We start from the raw sequence: 14,845 nt of genomic DNA on the forward strand, positions 1-14,845 counted from the left end.
CGCCCGCCCGGCCGCCGCGGGCTCCCGACGGCGCCCCCCGCGCTGCTGCTGCTCGTGCTGCTGCTGGGGGCGCCGCGCGGCGCGGGCGCGGGGCCGGGCGCGCCGGCCGAGCTGCGGGTCCGCGTGCGGCTGCCCGACGGCCAGGTCACCGAGGAGAGCCTGCAGGCGGACAGCGACGCCGACAGCATCAGCCTCGAGCTGCGCAAGCCCGACGGCACCCTCGTCTCCTTCACCGCCGACTTCAAGAAGGTGAGGCACCCTCGCTCGCCCGGCGGGACCTGGGAGCCCGAGCGCACTGAGGCCTGCAGGTGGAAGGCGGGCCGCCGGGAGGGGCACGGGCTTAGCCAGGGTCACGTCGTCGGGCTCTTCTCTACACCCCCGTGCAGGCTCCCCAGCGCGCGGCCCTTTCATTCTGCCCCGGGGAGTTCTGCCGCCGCCCCCTCCAGCCTTTCACCCCTTTGCTGGGGGGGGGGGTCCTCAGGCCCCTTCTCACTCCCACTCCCCGACCAGCCCTTTGCCCACTTCTCTTCCAGATCTCCCAGGGCCCTCCAGGTGCTGACTCCCTTCTTGGGGTAATTTCCCTGTGCTCTAGAGGAGAAAGTCCTGGGCTAGCAATCAGAGATCCTGGGTTCTTGCCCTGTGATCTTGGGAAGTCCCGTTCCTTCTCTGGGCTTCCTTTTTCACCTCTGTACAGGTCAGTGCGGTGGCTCCAGGCCTCTCAGCCCTGACATTTTGGAGTCTATAAACCAACTCTCCTGTTGCACTTTCCTAGAGTGGAGACATGGGGGGTGGGGTGGGGCAGGGTGTGGGGTAAGAGCTGATTGTCCCCTGTCCCTCCGGAGCCAAGGAGAAGCTACCTCTCCTCTTTGGTCTGGAAGGCTGGAAAGCTTGCAGAAGGAGGACCTGGGGAGAGGCCCCACATGAGGTCCCCACTCTCTCGAGAGCTGCCACTCCTTACCCTGCCTGGCAGGACAGCTGGCCAACCTCCGTGGTTTGGCCCAGATTGCAGGAAGGGGGACAGAAACCAGCCTCTACTCAGGGTGTGTGTAAGGAACCAGAGGGAACCTTGTGGAAGGACTGGAAGGTGGACCTGGCCCCCAAGGTTGCTGGGGACGGGGGAGGCAGTGGAGGAACTGGGGCGTTATCAGCAAATGGGCCTGGAAGGCTAGCGAGGGACTAACAGTGACCCAGCAGCAGGAAATCTGGAAGGAAAAAGGGTGGGTGGTGGGTACACTCAAAGGGAGTCTCCTGATCTATACACACACACACACACACACACACAGCAGAAATTCTGGAAGGAAAGAGGGTGGGTGAGGTGTAGGTACTCAAAGGGATCTACACACACACACACCCAGCCCCTTTTCTGCTAAAAAAGAGGCCCTGTCTCTGGGGGACTGGAGAGGCGGGGACAGTTAGATAACTGGACAGCTGGAGAAGCTCAGGGCTGTAGAGGCTGGCCCAAGCCACCTCTCCCTCCTCCCCCTTAGAGAATGCGAGCTTGAGAGGAGAGGGGGCAGACTTTGGGGAGTCAGCTAGGGACCCAGCAAAACTGCCATAGAGAGCATGGGCCAGGGTGGGGGCGTGGGGGGATCCAGTGGACAGTGGAGATAGGGCTTGACTGCTGATCTGTCCCCAAACTACTGAGTTATCACCGACATGGGACATAGGTGGGCCGTGGGAGTGTGGGGGGTGGTCACAGGTGGGAAGACTTTCTAGCCCGTCCTTACTGGGCAGGCACAAGCTAGGTTCTCCCATTCAGGCAGGGGCCTGGAAGGGCAGCTTTGAGTGTGGAGAGAGGGAAGCTGACAGGGCCAGAACACCTCCTGCCTCCCCACGCCCATACGCCAGGCGAACTTTGTCACGTGTGTTCTTCTCCTGGGAAATCCCAACAGTCGCTGGACCCCTCAAGAGGCAGTGGTCTAATCTTCCCCTTGAACCCTCCATCGAAGCCCTTTGTCCGTGAGAGTGAGCCTCTGGCCCAGCGGAGAGTCTCATAATTTCCTGCCCCCTGCCCATTGTTCTATGGCATCTGGAACCCTGGAGAGAGGCTTCCCCATTCCTGGGACCTCTCCTAGGCTGTGGCTAGGGCACAATGGGTAGGGCTGAGCTTTTATAACCCCTGGCTGCAGCATGAACGATTTTATTGCTCTACCCTGCAGGCAAGGAGAGGGGAGAGCCCCTGTGGCAGTGGGGTGGAGGACTGGGGCCTGGAGCTGAGAGTATTGTTGGGGGGTAGACGGCCCAGTTAGAGAATCCATTTGGAGCGGATTGCCAGAGCTCCATTTTAATCCCTGCAGTGGTTCAAACCTCCACCCAGGTTTCCAAAGTCTGCTTTTCATGTTAGCCTCTGCCCCAGAAGCTGGCATTTCACACCCTCCCTGGCATCTCCGATTTCACCAGCAAGGGCAGGAATCGGGGGTGGAAGGTGCAGAAAGGGAAGCAGCTCTTTGCAGTCTCCCCAGCTCCGGGTTGCTCACCTGGCCTGTGGCGGAGCAGAATAGCCTTCACCCCTGCCCCAGGCCACTGTCTACACTGGCCAGAGCAGCTTTTATATGCAGATCCTTCTGGGGTGCTCACCTCTCCTGTGGCTCACTTAGTTCCCAAGGCTTCCTCGTGCCCCACGGTCTTTGGCAGATTTGCACAAGGTTCTATCCAGAAGGAACGATTTTTCCTGTTTCCAAGAAATCTTGGGTATTGTGTTTCTTTTGTGTACCAAACACATTTGGGGTGCTTCGGCAAAAATCCCAAGTCTACTTAGGAATAGTGACCATTGCCCTTTTCCCACCTCTGGGAGACAGTCCAGGCTGAAGTGAACAGACCTGGTTTAACCTGGTCAAGGTACTTGATCTCCGCAGGCCTTCATTTCTTCATCTGTAAAATGGGGGCGATGATGGTACCAAGCCATGGCTTTCAAGAGAACTAATCAGGTAATACGTCTGAAATACCCACTAGGCGTTTGTTGCTGTGCTAAGTGCTTGCGAAATAGAAGGCCGCTAACTTTCCTAATCGTTGCCCACATAGTGGCTTCTCCCTGCTGAGCTTGGACTCAGAGAGGTTGAAGGATGGACCCAGAGCCACACACAAAGTCAGCACTGACTCAAGGTGCTCAGGGTGCCTTGAGCCCCTCATCATAACCTTTTCCTTGAGGCACCATGTATTGGAGCTCTCCAGAGAAACAGAAACAATAGGACATAGAGCAAGAGATATAGAGAGAAATTCATGGCAAGAGATTGGCTCACATGATTTTGGAGGCTCAGAAGTCCTGCGATCTGCCGTTTGCCGGCTGGAGGCCCAGGGAAGCTGGCGGCTTGGTTCCAGTCTGAGTCTGAAGGCCTGAGAACCAGGTGCACCAGTGTCTGAGGGCAGAACGTGGACGTCCCAGCTCAGGCCGACAGCACGCTTGCCCTTCCTCTGCTTTCTGTTTTGTCCACACCCTCACCAGACGGGATTATGCCCCTCACACTGAGGAGGGCCATCTTTTTTACTCGTTCTGCCAATTGAAATGTTCATCTCTTCTGGAAACACCCTCACAGGTACACCCAGCAGTAATGTTTTACCAGCCATCTGGACATCCATTCATGCAGTCAAGTTGACGCATAAAATTAACTGTCACACTCCTCAATTGCTGGCCAGCCCCTCCGAGCCCAGAACCGTCGTTCCTGTCCTGCCAAATACACAGGGCTGTGGGGAGTGCCCCTGGGCTGGACGCATCCCAGCCCCAGGTCTGGCCCATCCCAGCCGCACCCCCCAGCCCCCCTCTCTCTGTTCACCTCCTTCAAGAGGCAGGGTTCTAGCACCGTCTGGCTCTCCCCACATGGCCACGCTGGACCTGTAGGCGGTGAGGCATTAAAAGTATTTTTTTTTTTTAAAGATTTTATTTATTTATTTGATAGAGAATGAGAGACAGAGAGCACGAGAGGGAAGAGGGCAGAGGGAGAAGCAGACCCCCTGCTGAGCAGGGAGCCCGATGTGGGACTCGATCCCGGGACTCCAGGATCATGACCTGAGCCGAAGGCAGTCGCTTAACCAACTGAGCCACCCAGGCGCCCCGAGGCATTAAGAGTATTGAGAGTAATCGGCTCGCTGTAGGACACATAGCCCGGAGCCCAGGCAAGGATTATAAACTCCGCAAGTAGCTTGGAGCTATCAGTCGCCGTCATGTGTCACTGCGTGCCCTGTCCCAAGGCTGCTGACCATCAGGCAGACGGAGCTGAGTTTTCAAAAAGAAGTGCCATGGCTCAGGGGCTCCCAAACTTTGATGCCCATTAGAATCACCTGGATTGCTCTGGAAACTCCCAATGCCTGGGCTTCCCTCCACAGCAATGAAATCTGATCTCTGAGGGCAACGGGGATTTTAAAGAGGCCCCGGGGATTCCAGTGGGCAGTGAGTTTGGGGACCACTGGCGTGGCTGCTCCAGGGAGGGGACTTGGAGGAGGGCCCAGGTTAGGCTGTTAAATGAAGGTAGAGCCCACACTCACTCACCTCTTTGCAACCTGTCATTCTACGCACAATAACCCTAATGTGTTTGAAGCCGTGGATCGGCGTTAGGCCTAATTCCACATGCCCTCAGTACACACACTGTAATTCATAATACACACCCAACAGGCAATAGTCTCCTTTATAATCCGGACCCTGTGTGTGTAATTATACCCGTATGTGCATACTCACTGGGCATATCTAACACCAGGCACATCACCAGCCCCCAGGCTCTAAGCTGGCTTTTTGTCCATCAACCCTCTTGGTCCCCCCCACCCCAAGCTCGTGTCCCTGTCCAAGTTCTCTTTCCCCTTTACCCCGAGTCTGAATATCCAAAAGCTGGAGGAGGGGATGAGTCATGTTCCAGGCGTCGTGGTTTGGTGCTGACCGGATGGCTAGGGTGGGGCTGAAAGATAGGGGAAAGTCATGTGCAACTGTTTCGGGGTGGTGGGTACAATGGGGGTGGTGGGAGGAAGGAACCACAGACTCCAGAAGTGCGGCGGGAGGGATCCTGAGGGGCTGTGAGCTGGAGCCAAGATAAGGGGAGCCATATGGTGGTGTGGGTCAGCCCAAGGTCACTCTGAAGGACCCAGAAGGAGTGGAAACGTGAGCCCTCCATGCCCTGGCCTGAGCACCAGTGGGTGAGTGGGAGTCAGAGGAAGGAACAGTCGAGAGAGCGCCAGAGTCCCTGCCTTGGGGGCTCCTCGTTGGGGTGGGGGAGCAGCGTGGGAAGCCGTCTGGAAGATGTGGAATGTGCAAATGACCTCGCCGGGTGCCGGAGGCTGTTTATTATAACAGGATTGTCACATCACACAGAGGTCAGACAGGAGAAGCTTTTAGACACCAGTCTCCCCCTCCCCTGTCTCTGTGAGGTCCCTGAAATGTAGCAGTTTGGAACACAGGCGTGTGATGGATGGGTTGTCTTCTTGGGGAACAGAGGGCAACAGAGATGTTTTCAGGAGAGGCCCAGACATTTCTGGAGTCCGGAGCATTTCCTCATAGGAGTTTATGAGAAGTCACCAGATGGAAAGACCTGGCTCATGTCCGTGGGGCCCTTGGATCTAACAGCAGTCCTTCTGCCATGTCTGAGGAATTCCTCCATGGATCAGGGATCATTGGGCCTGCCTGAAGATGCAGATGTGCTCCCTGGAGTTTGGCAAGCATCTCCCACCCTTCAATGCCAATGTCCAGGGGGAGTCCTAGCCAAAGATCCTGGATCAGGCAATGAAGACTGCCCCTTGGACCAAGAGAGGAGTGGCTACTAGAAGTAAGATGGGGAGAGGCAGACTGGGGTTCTTCCCTACCAGGCTGCCCACGCTACAGAGAAGCAGGGGCGGTAATGGTTGTAGAAAAACTCAGGACAGACTCCTGTTCCCAGGAAGACAGGGTGCAGCCTTGTGATGGGAAATGCACATCCCCGGATCTCATGCACTGAGAGGTCACTCAAGTCACATGCTGTTGGTTGCTTTGATGCACAGCCTCATCCAATTCTCCCCGCTGCATCGTGAGGCAGGTGTTGCCCCCGTTTTGCAGATATGCAAACTGAGGCTCAGAGCTACAAAGTAACTCTGACAAGATCAAGTAGCTAATGATCCAGGATTCGGATCCAGGTATCCTTCCACTGTATCATGATTGTGCGGGCCGTACCATAAGAAGGCTCCTTCCAGAAGACTGAAGAAACCGGAATAGAGGAGAGGAAAGGCAAGGAGTTTGACAGAAAACCTTAATGCAGAATCCTCTGTATAGACTTGGGCTGGACTCCTTCCCCCCGAGCCCATAACCCCCAGTGGATGTGAGTATTGACCCCTTGGGAGCTTTGTGCCGGAGACTCTTCCTCTGGAGAGGTGGGGGTGCGGGGGCGGTTTGTAAGAGATCTCACAGAGACCCCTGAGTACTCACTGTGTACGTTTGTCTGCCCTTTACCAGCCGTGCGCCTGGACAGGCCGCTCACCCTCTCTGTGCCCCAGGCTCAGACGCGGCACAGGCAGGATGGAGACAATAGCATGATGCTCACAGGCTGGTGAGCGGTGAATTCTAAGAGGCTGTCGCCAAGCGGAGGCCAGCGGAGGCACGTGAGGAGTCAAGTAGCGGTGCCAGCCAGGGCCCAGGCAGCCCCCCCCCCCCCCGCCCCAGCTCTCCTTCCTCGCCGGGAAGCACATCCTTCTGGCACCTTTATTTCCGCTCTAGGGGCCAGAGCATCATTAGGAGCTTCCATCCCTTAGGTTGGCAAGTGTTTAAGCAGCATCCACTTGCGCATTCCAATAAAGGGCAGGAAGCAAGGGAGGCGTTGGGGCTGGGGATCTGGGTGAGAGAGAAGTCGGGAGCCCATCCTAGGAGCCCTGAGTCAGCGGGACAGTGGGGCGCAGTTGATCCACATAAAGCCTCACATTGTTCCCTGGGGCAGTTAGAACAGTAGTGACCTTTGCAATTTGGCTGACAGAGAACTGGGGGCTCAGGGGGCCGCTGCTCATGGCTGGTGGCTGCGCTAATACCCCCATAACAAGAAGCTTTTGTCCCAGGACTAGCCCTGAGGGTATACAGGCGCCCCTAATGGGGCCAGCCTAAGTCCCAGGGCACCAGTCTGGGAATGGGCTTGGCCTGGCTTTGGGTTGACTCCGTTCACCCCTGTTCCTGCTCAGGGGGACTGGGCAGAGTCGCCAAGGTGCTCCCGTGTCTGCCACCGGGCCGCCAGCATGGGGTTAGGAGAGTGCTGGTTCCTGGCTGCCTCTCTTCATGGCCACAGCCCCACGAAACTGGCCCCTTCTCTAGCCATGAAGCAGCTCCAGCCAGGAGCAGAGGGATAAATATTTAGATTGGCTTGGCCCGGGCCTCAGAATCATGTGCTTTTTGCTGGGAGAGGAAGGGGACAAAGATGGCAGGGCACATTCCCAGGGACAGTGCCGGCTGTCCAGGAGCAGGGAGCAGTGGGGGATGTGGTGCTCGGCGAGAACCCTAGAGAAGGCCCCCCGCCTGGGTGTCCCAGAGGGCAGTGAGGGACGGGGTGGCTCCCCACCCCAGCCCCCTTAGTTTTGGGCACCCCATGCTGGAGGGCTGGGCTGAGAGAGCAGGCGGGCTCTCGGGAGGAGGGGGCTGAGTGGGACAGCAGTGTGAGGACCTTGTTCGACGTGGCTGAGAGGGTGTATGAGGGAGTGGGTGAAGCTTGGAGAAAGGGGTGACATGGAGGCTCCACGGGGGACACCGAGGGAGGCAGCATGCTCCGTGAGCAACCGTGGGGGCCGGGGAGAGACGGGAGCAGCCGTGTGTGAAAGAGATTGTTCGGGAAGCAGCAAGCGCGCCAGGAAGATGATAGACATGTGGCCTGTGAATGGGGGAAAGCAGGTGAGCAGTTAGGATTGCGGTGGGCTGTAACATAAAACCCCAGCGGTGGCCCGCATCTTCTGCGAGGCTGGAAGTGGGCAGCGGAGGGCAGGGTGCCGGCTCCACGGTCATCCCCGCTGAACTCCAGGGGCTCTGTGCAGCGTGGCTCCCCCTCCGAGCAGTAAGCTTCCCCTGGGGCCTCTGGCCAGGCAGGCTGCACCTGGGCCTGGCACAAGATGTCTGTCGGTCCAGGGCAGAGGGCTGGGCCCCTGCTTGTCCCAAGGCACCTGTCCGCTGTCCTCCTAGGTGTTCACCCCGAGCCCCAGCCTGCCTGGGCCAGCACAGACTTCTCTCCCTGAGATGCAGTGGATCTCAGAAGTGCAGCCTGGCAGGGGGTGAACACAGAGAAGGAAGATATCTGGACAGGGGCTGACGGGGGTGGGAGGGGGGGCCCGGAGGAGCATAAGGATCCGTGGACTGTGAGTCAGGAGGTCCGGGCTGCTGATCCTGGCTCTGCAGCCGCCTGACTTGTGAAGGTCACTTCCCCAGCCGGAACCTCACTGGGTCATGAACTAAATGATCCCCTGAACCTGCTGAAAGCCAAAATAGCAGTGGTAGAACTACCAGTCTTCTTGCTGGAGGCGAGGCAGCCGATAGAGGCCCCAGAGCGCACATGCAGGCGGGCATTCACTCAGCTACTGAGTGTTGAGTTCCGGCTCTGGGCCAGACCCTGAGGTTACTGCCTAAGTCGGGTCTAGTCTCTGCCCTTGAACCAGGAACAGATCTCAGGCGGGGCCTGGATGACTTGTTGCCGGGGCAGAAGATGCCACATGAGGATGGGGTCCTCTATGAAGGCATTTAAATCAGGTGCACACTGGACCAGCACAACTCATGTTTCGGATCCAGCTCAGAACCCACCCACGGGACCCACGGGAGTCCAGTGACTTCGGGGAATCTGCTAGCTGAAGCTCAGACTCCCTGGCTGGACTCAGGCCCGCTGCTCTGCCCCTCGTACCAGCCTCTTCCTTTGATCACTCTGCCCTCCCTTGCCCCACCCCGTCCCAGGTGGTTTGCTCAGGATGCTTCCATGCTCTTGTTTGTGTGCTCCTTACCAGGCACTTGTTGAGCACCTGCTGTGTTCTAGGGGGTGGGGAGTCACTGCAAATAAGATACTTTCCCAGAGGATGCCTGGGTGGCTCAGTCTGTTAAGCATCTGCCTTCGGCTCAGGTCATGATCCCAGGGTCCTGGGATCGAGTCCCGTATCGGGCTTCTTCCTCAGCAGGGAGCCTGCTTCTCCCTCTGCCTGCCGCTACCCCTGCTTGTGCTCTCTCTCTGACAAATAAATAAATAAATAAAATCTTAAAAAAAAAAAATAAGATCCTTACTTTCCCAGCCTCACGGAGCTGAGTCTGGAAGGTAAGGCAAGAGGTGGTTACACAGTGGGATTCGTGCTGTAGAGGTTAGGAGCTGGGGCCGACTGAGTCTGCTGATGGGTTGGTGAGGGCAACATTGGGAGGACAGGCCAGAGGAGGGGATGCATGTGAACCGAGCCCTGAGAGATGGTAGGCATAGGGAGAGAGGGCATGTCCAGCAGAGGAATCAGCTCAGGGACAGGCACAAGGCTGGGAACTGCTCATTCTGGGAATTGCCAGCTCTTTAGTTCAGTGCTCAGGGAGTGCAAGAGGGGCTGCCAGTGGAAGTGGATGCCAGCCTTGGGAGGGTACACTTTAGGGCGAGGGCAAAAGGATTTTCTGAATGGCATTAGGCAGATCAGTGACAACATGGAGGGACAGATTGGGTGGGGATGTTATGAGAGCCTCACATTTCCCTGTCTTCTGTAAATTCAGTTCACTCTCTTTGCTAGAAAGTACCCCCTATCCTTTGACTATCAGGGACCCCTGAAATGTCCCTCACTCTGGAGAAGTCTTCCCTCCTTCCCCGCCTCCCAGTCCCATCCTTAAGGGGACAACAAATGCCCCTTCATCCATCCTTTGCCCCATAGCACTTGTCCCCCATAAACCTCCACCCCAGGCCTTACGTGGTGCACTGACTGTTGTAGGAGGGGCAGCATCTCCATGAAGCCCCTTGAAGACAGGGGCCTCGGTCTTGGGCTTGGCCATTTTCCCACCCAGCCTGGTGCCTGTGAAGGCTCTGCCCCGGGTAATGCTAATCAGTGCTCTCCCATGGATTTGCTGATTCCCTACAAGCCCCAGAGGAGTCCCCTGACCTCTCTGGGCCTCAGGTGCATCTTGAGGAGAACAGTCTTTGCTCCTGCTTCTACAGGTCTGCAGTAGATCACAGTTGGAGCAAGGCCAGCGATTGCAACAGTAATAGACAAAGGGCTCAGCCCACTCTGTTCTGAGACCTTTCACTGACTTTTTTCCTTACAATAATCCCCAGAGGTGTAGGTATTGTGAGTTTAACTCGTTTAACAGATGTGGAAACTAAGTACAGGGAAGTGAGTTCCCCCGAGGTTACATGGCTAATACCAGCAAAGCCAGCATTGAACATGGGTGGTGCGGACGCCAGAGCCCGAGCTTGTAATCACTGTGCTGTCCGGCAACCTACCTACTCCTGACTTAAAACCACAGAGGACTTCAGCCACTGCTCACGATCTCCATGGCGCATGCGCCACACCCTGACACTCAGGTGGCCACCCTGGTATCCGATGCTCCGCGTCTTCCTGGTGGCCCACTCCCGGTGGGCTGGAGGTTCCCGGGAGCTCATGCGAGCAGGAGCCTTATAGAAACTTCCATCTCGGGCGTCCTAGCCTGAGTCCTGGACCTGAGAAACCTGCCTCCAGCACCCTGACATCTCCAGCTGTGCCATCTGCCTTGGGCATTAGGCCACATCCAGGTGACTCATCCCAGGGCACTCTTGGGCGAGGAGGAAGCTTGGGAGCCAGGCTTCCTTTTGGCCTGGGCCTAGCATCGGGCCAGATGTTTGCCGAAGCAGGGAGACCTCTCCCCCTGCCCTTTGTGCTGGATGGAAAGGGGCCCCTGGCACCTTGGCAGTTGGAGGTGTAGAGGGTAGAAGGTAGGAGGGACCCTGGTCAGGATGATGGAGCCAAGTTCATCCAGAAGCTAGGGGTGCCCACTCCCTTTCAGGGGTCAGCAAGTGGAAGGTGGTTTTTCTAGAGAAACAGGACCAGGAAGACTGGAGAATGAGGGGTCCGCAGAGGTTCTGGGGAGGTAGGCAGGCAGGTGGAGTAGGAGGGTGGCCCGGCCCCATGTCACCCTCCTATCTGTGTCAGACGCTTGTTCTTGTTAGTCACCCAGAACTGTGAATGTCAGCTGCCACAGTCGCAGGGCAGGTCTGCACAGGACTTCTAGGCATGGCTGGAAGAGGGAACTGAATTCTGTTCCTGGCCCTGCCACTTGCCAGCTGTGTGGCCAAAGGCGGCCCACCCTGCCTCTCGGTTGCTTGAGCTAGGCATCAAGGACATCTGGGAGGCAGTGGGGGCCTTGTGGTTGAGAGAGCGCAGGCTTTGGAGTCAGACTGCCCGGGGTTAAAATTCCAGCCACATTTCCTCCTAGTCCCATGACCTTGAGCAAGTAACCCATTCCCAACTAAGTAATAATCATCCTCCCTACCTCCTATTGTTGTAAAGATTTTAAACAGGACAATACATCCTTTTTGACTCATAATAACAATGACTTGTCCCTTCCAGTTATAAACTTCAATAAATCTTTGCCCTCCACAAGTCAATCTTCTCTCTCAATGAGAAATCCTCAGTCCCTCTCTTCGCCCCCATCAGATTCCCATTTTGGTATCATTTTGCTGTTGTCGCCAACATTGTTGTTTAATATAATAGAGTCAGGGAAAGACTCAGAACAGGTGTTTTTTGTTTTGTTTTGTTTTGTTTTTAATCCTCCGGTCTGGTCCAAGAGTTCAAAAGCTTTCTCTTAACAGTGGGCAGGTGATATCTCTGAGCAAAGAGACCGCAGGGTATGGCACGTAGCTGTGGTTTTGGAGAAGACGCTGTGACTATTCTAGATAAGGTTCTTTTTTGAAGAGTCATTGCTGAAAATCCCCGGGAAGTAGACATTGGCTCCTGCCCCGGGGTCCTGCCAGGGACACCCGGCTGACTCAAGCCCTCAGAGGGGATGTCTGGTATCAGGTCTCACGTGGCAGGAAGTGAGCCCCGAGTGGAAAATACACTAGTGGACTAGCCTCCAGTGTCTCCTCAGCCGACCCGAGCGAATGGAAGATCGGGTGGCCCAGGCTGGCAGGGCGAGGAGATGCCAGCCTCATGGCCCAAGAACGGATTTCCTGTTGAGAGGAAGCTGGGGTTCACCCGAGCTCTGATTCACCTTCCCCATGAGTCTGGCATCAACAAAACCCTCATGGGGCCATCCTCACCAGCTGGGCCTTGGTTTCCATTTCTGCACTATTAGATGGGAAATCTTCCCATACATGCCCACACCTCCTTGTCCTAGAGATCATTTATAGTAGAAGGAAGCAAGAGAAAAGTCCTTGTAGAGGCAAGGGACTTCACCAGTGCAGGGGAGGAGATACACCACAGCGAGCACCTGCTGAGCATTGAGTCGGGGTCTGGATAAATGGCCCAGTGTCCCTGTCTTACAAGTGAGGCTTACAGAAGCTGGAAGATATGTCTGGGGCTTGGTTATACGTTGCAGAGTTGGGGTGCAGCTGCCCCTCACTGCCTTGCAGGCCCTCAGCCCCTGTTTCAGAGCACTTGTACTCTAGCACGTGCTCAGTAAGCCCTTCGTGAATGCGGGCTCTTAGTGGGCGAAGCCAGGGCATACACATTGGAAGATGAATAGCTACGCAGGGCTGTCTCTGCTCAGTGCCAGGGCAGGGCCGTTGGGTTTCTAGAGGGGCATGGTCATTGTGGCCAGGGTGCCTCCCTGGCCAGGGGGTCTTGGCAGATTTAGACCCCTTTTGACCGGGACCTGCTGATTTCTCACTGGGAGCAGTTAGCCAAGGCACAGAGTTGGGTGAGAGCAGGGGTTACCTTGAGTGCAGGTGGGTCAGAGCACAGGGTTCCAGCAGCCAGATTGGGAGGGGGATCCCATCCTGCCCTGCGGCCCCCTCTCCCTTCTTCCTCTGCTCCCCTCCAGTCTTCCCCATTCATGCAATGAGTGAGTAACAGAAAGGAGCCATTGGCCTGCTGGTAATGCCATTAGTAAGCCGGTGGGGAAAGGGGAAGTGGGGAGGGGAGGAGAAAGGTGAGCCATCCCAGCTCCCTCAGGCCAGAAGTTGGCAACAGCTGTAGCCAGCCTGAGCTGCGTCTGCCCTGAGCCCTGTCCTGTGCCCTCTGGAGTCTGGCGGATCGGAAGTACTGAGGCATTTTTGAGGAGCACCAATTTCTGGGCCTCCCAAATAAGAATGTCTGTGAGAGAAACTCTGGAATCTATCCTTGTAAGAAGTTCAGCCCTTCCCCTATTAGGCCCTGGTCAGGTAGTTTATAGCGCCTGTGACCCGCCCTGATCTGGGTGCCACAGGGGTGGTGCCACCAAGGGGCCGCATCAGCTGTGAATGAACCAGGCACCCCAAAAAAGTGCTGTTTCTTTTAAGGCGAAGTTCTATACTTATAAACAGCTCTGTTTTGAAAAGCTTTTTAGTGGTTCACTACGTGAATTTTCCAGGAGGTTTTGGAACATCTGGGGTGTGTGCTTTCTTTTAAGTCATGGGTTTAAATGGAAAAGATAAAAATTGTTAGACCAGCGGGAGGGAAATGTCCATTGCAGGGCAGGGTCCAGGCCTGCGTCCTGTCCGAGGCCTGAGCAGAGCCCTGGGTGGGCTGGGAGGGGGGCCCCACCCACTCCAGCTTGTCCCCATCCTCCTGCCCTTTCCCATCAGGATGTGAAGATCTTCCGAGCCTTGATCCTGGGGGAACTGGAGAAGGGGCAGAGTCAGTTCCAGGCGCTCTGCTTTGTCACCCGGCTGCACCACAATGAGATCATCCCCAGTGAGGCCATGGCCAAGCTTCGACAGGTGAGTGCTTGCCTCAGGCCTGCCCTGGCCCAGCTCTTGCCCCAGAGCCCCCAGCCCTGCAGCCAGTCTGGCTCCAAGCCTGGACCCTACCCCAACCTCAGTCTCCCACCCAACACCTGACCCACCCTGGCCCTCATCCCTGGCACCCTACCCTCACCCTGTACTCCCCATCCCCCTGATTTGCCCCAGGCCAAACCTAACCCCAACACCCCAGATCGATAATCTGCATGGACCCCCAACTGCCAGATCCCTCCAGTCCCCTAATCTCAGCTCCTCCCCCTTTATGGTGGAGGCTGGGGGCTTGGACTCTGAGGTCAGATCTGCCTTCAGCCCCAGCGACACCACTCTTCATCCAGGGGACGTTGCAGGAGCGACCTCGCCTGCAAAGCCTCTATTTTCTTATTGAGAAATGAGAATTTCTGGGAATTAAATGAGCTAATGCATGCGGTATTCAGAATGCTTCAGCCTGTTGGCCTGTGCCCCGTCCCTTCCTGGACCCTGAGCCTCTCCCCAGCCTCACCTAAGTTCCCTAAACTCTCCAGCTCGGCCTGCTCTAGGTCCTTCCCAGAGACCCCGCCCCCTGCATGTTGGAAAGTCTAGGACCCCAGAGGTCCTCTGCCCTGGGACAGCTTGCCTGGCTGCCCCCAGCACCACCCCCAGCCACTGTCAGAATTCCCCATCAGCCCCCAGACATCAGCCAGCGACTAGCTAGAAAGGTTTGGCTGTGCCCTGAGCATTGGTTTCTCCACCAGTTAGAGGCGATGCTTAGTGGCCCTTGACTGCCAGCCTGCTCCAGGCGACCTGCCTCAGCTGGACTGACACTCAGGCATCAGGCGAGGGATGGGCAGAGAACATTCTGGGGCCAGGTGGGAGCGGCTCTTCCTCTCCACACAGAAGAACCCTCGGGCGGTGAGGCAGGCGGAGGAGGTGCGGGGCCCAGAGCACTTGCACATGGACATCGCCGTCAACTTCAGCCAGGGGGGCCTGCTGAGTCCCCATCTCCGCAATGTATGTGCTGAGGCCGCTGACAGCATCTACACCCGCCAGGAGGACGTCCGGTTCTGGCTGGAGCAAGGTCAGCGGGGTGC

General features: G+C 56.8%; 1 protein-coding gene across 2 annotated transcripts in view; it reads left to right on the forward strand.

Annotated features, from left to right (window-relative positions):
- Window positions 1-49: 49 nt before the first annotated feature.
- POU2F3 (POU class 2 homeobox 3) overlaps window positions 50-14,845 on the forward strand; it is a 100,474-nt gene continuing 85,678 nt past the window's right edge. The window contains exons 1-3 of one of the 2 annotated variants that reach the window (XM_035009142.1): window positions 50-249; window positions 13,623-13,757; window positions 14,655-14,832. In XM_035009142.1, the coding sequence (XP_034865033.1) occupies window positions 13,740-13,757; window positions 14,655-14,832 (196 nt within the window). In that variant the 5' untranslated portion in view covers window positions 50-249; window positions 13,623-13,739. Of the gene's footprint in view, window positions 250-13,622; window positions 13,758-14,651; window positions 14,833-14,845 lie in introns of both variants that reach the window. The other variant, XM_035009141.1, reaches the window with a different exon arrangement.

Source organism: Mirounga leonina, unplaced genomic scaffold, assembly GCF_011800145.1.
Source record: "Mirounga leonina isolate KUSES-001 unplaced genomic scaffold, KU_Mleo_1.0 Mir_153, whole genome shotgun sequence".
Taxonomy (NCBI): Eukaryota; Metazoa; Chordata; class Mammalia; order Carnivora; family Phocidae; genus Mirounga; species Mirounga leonina.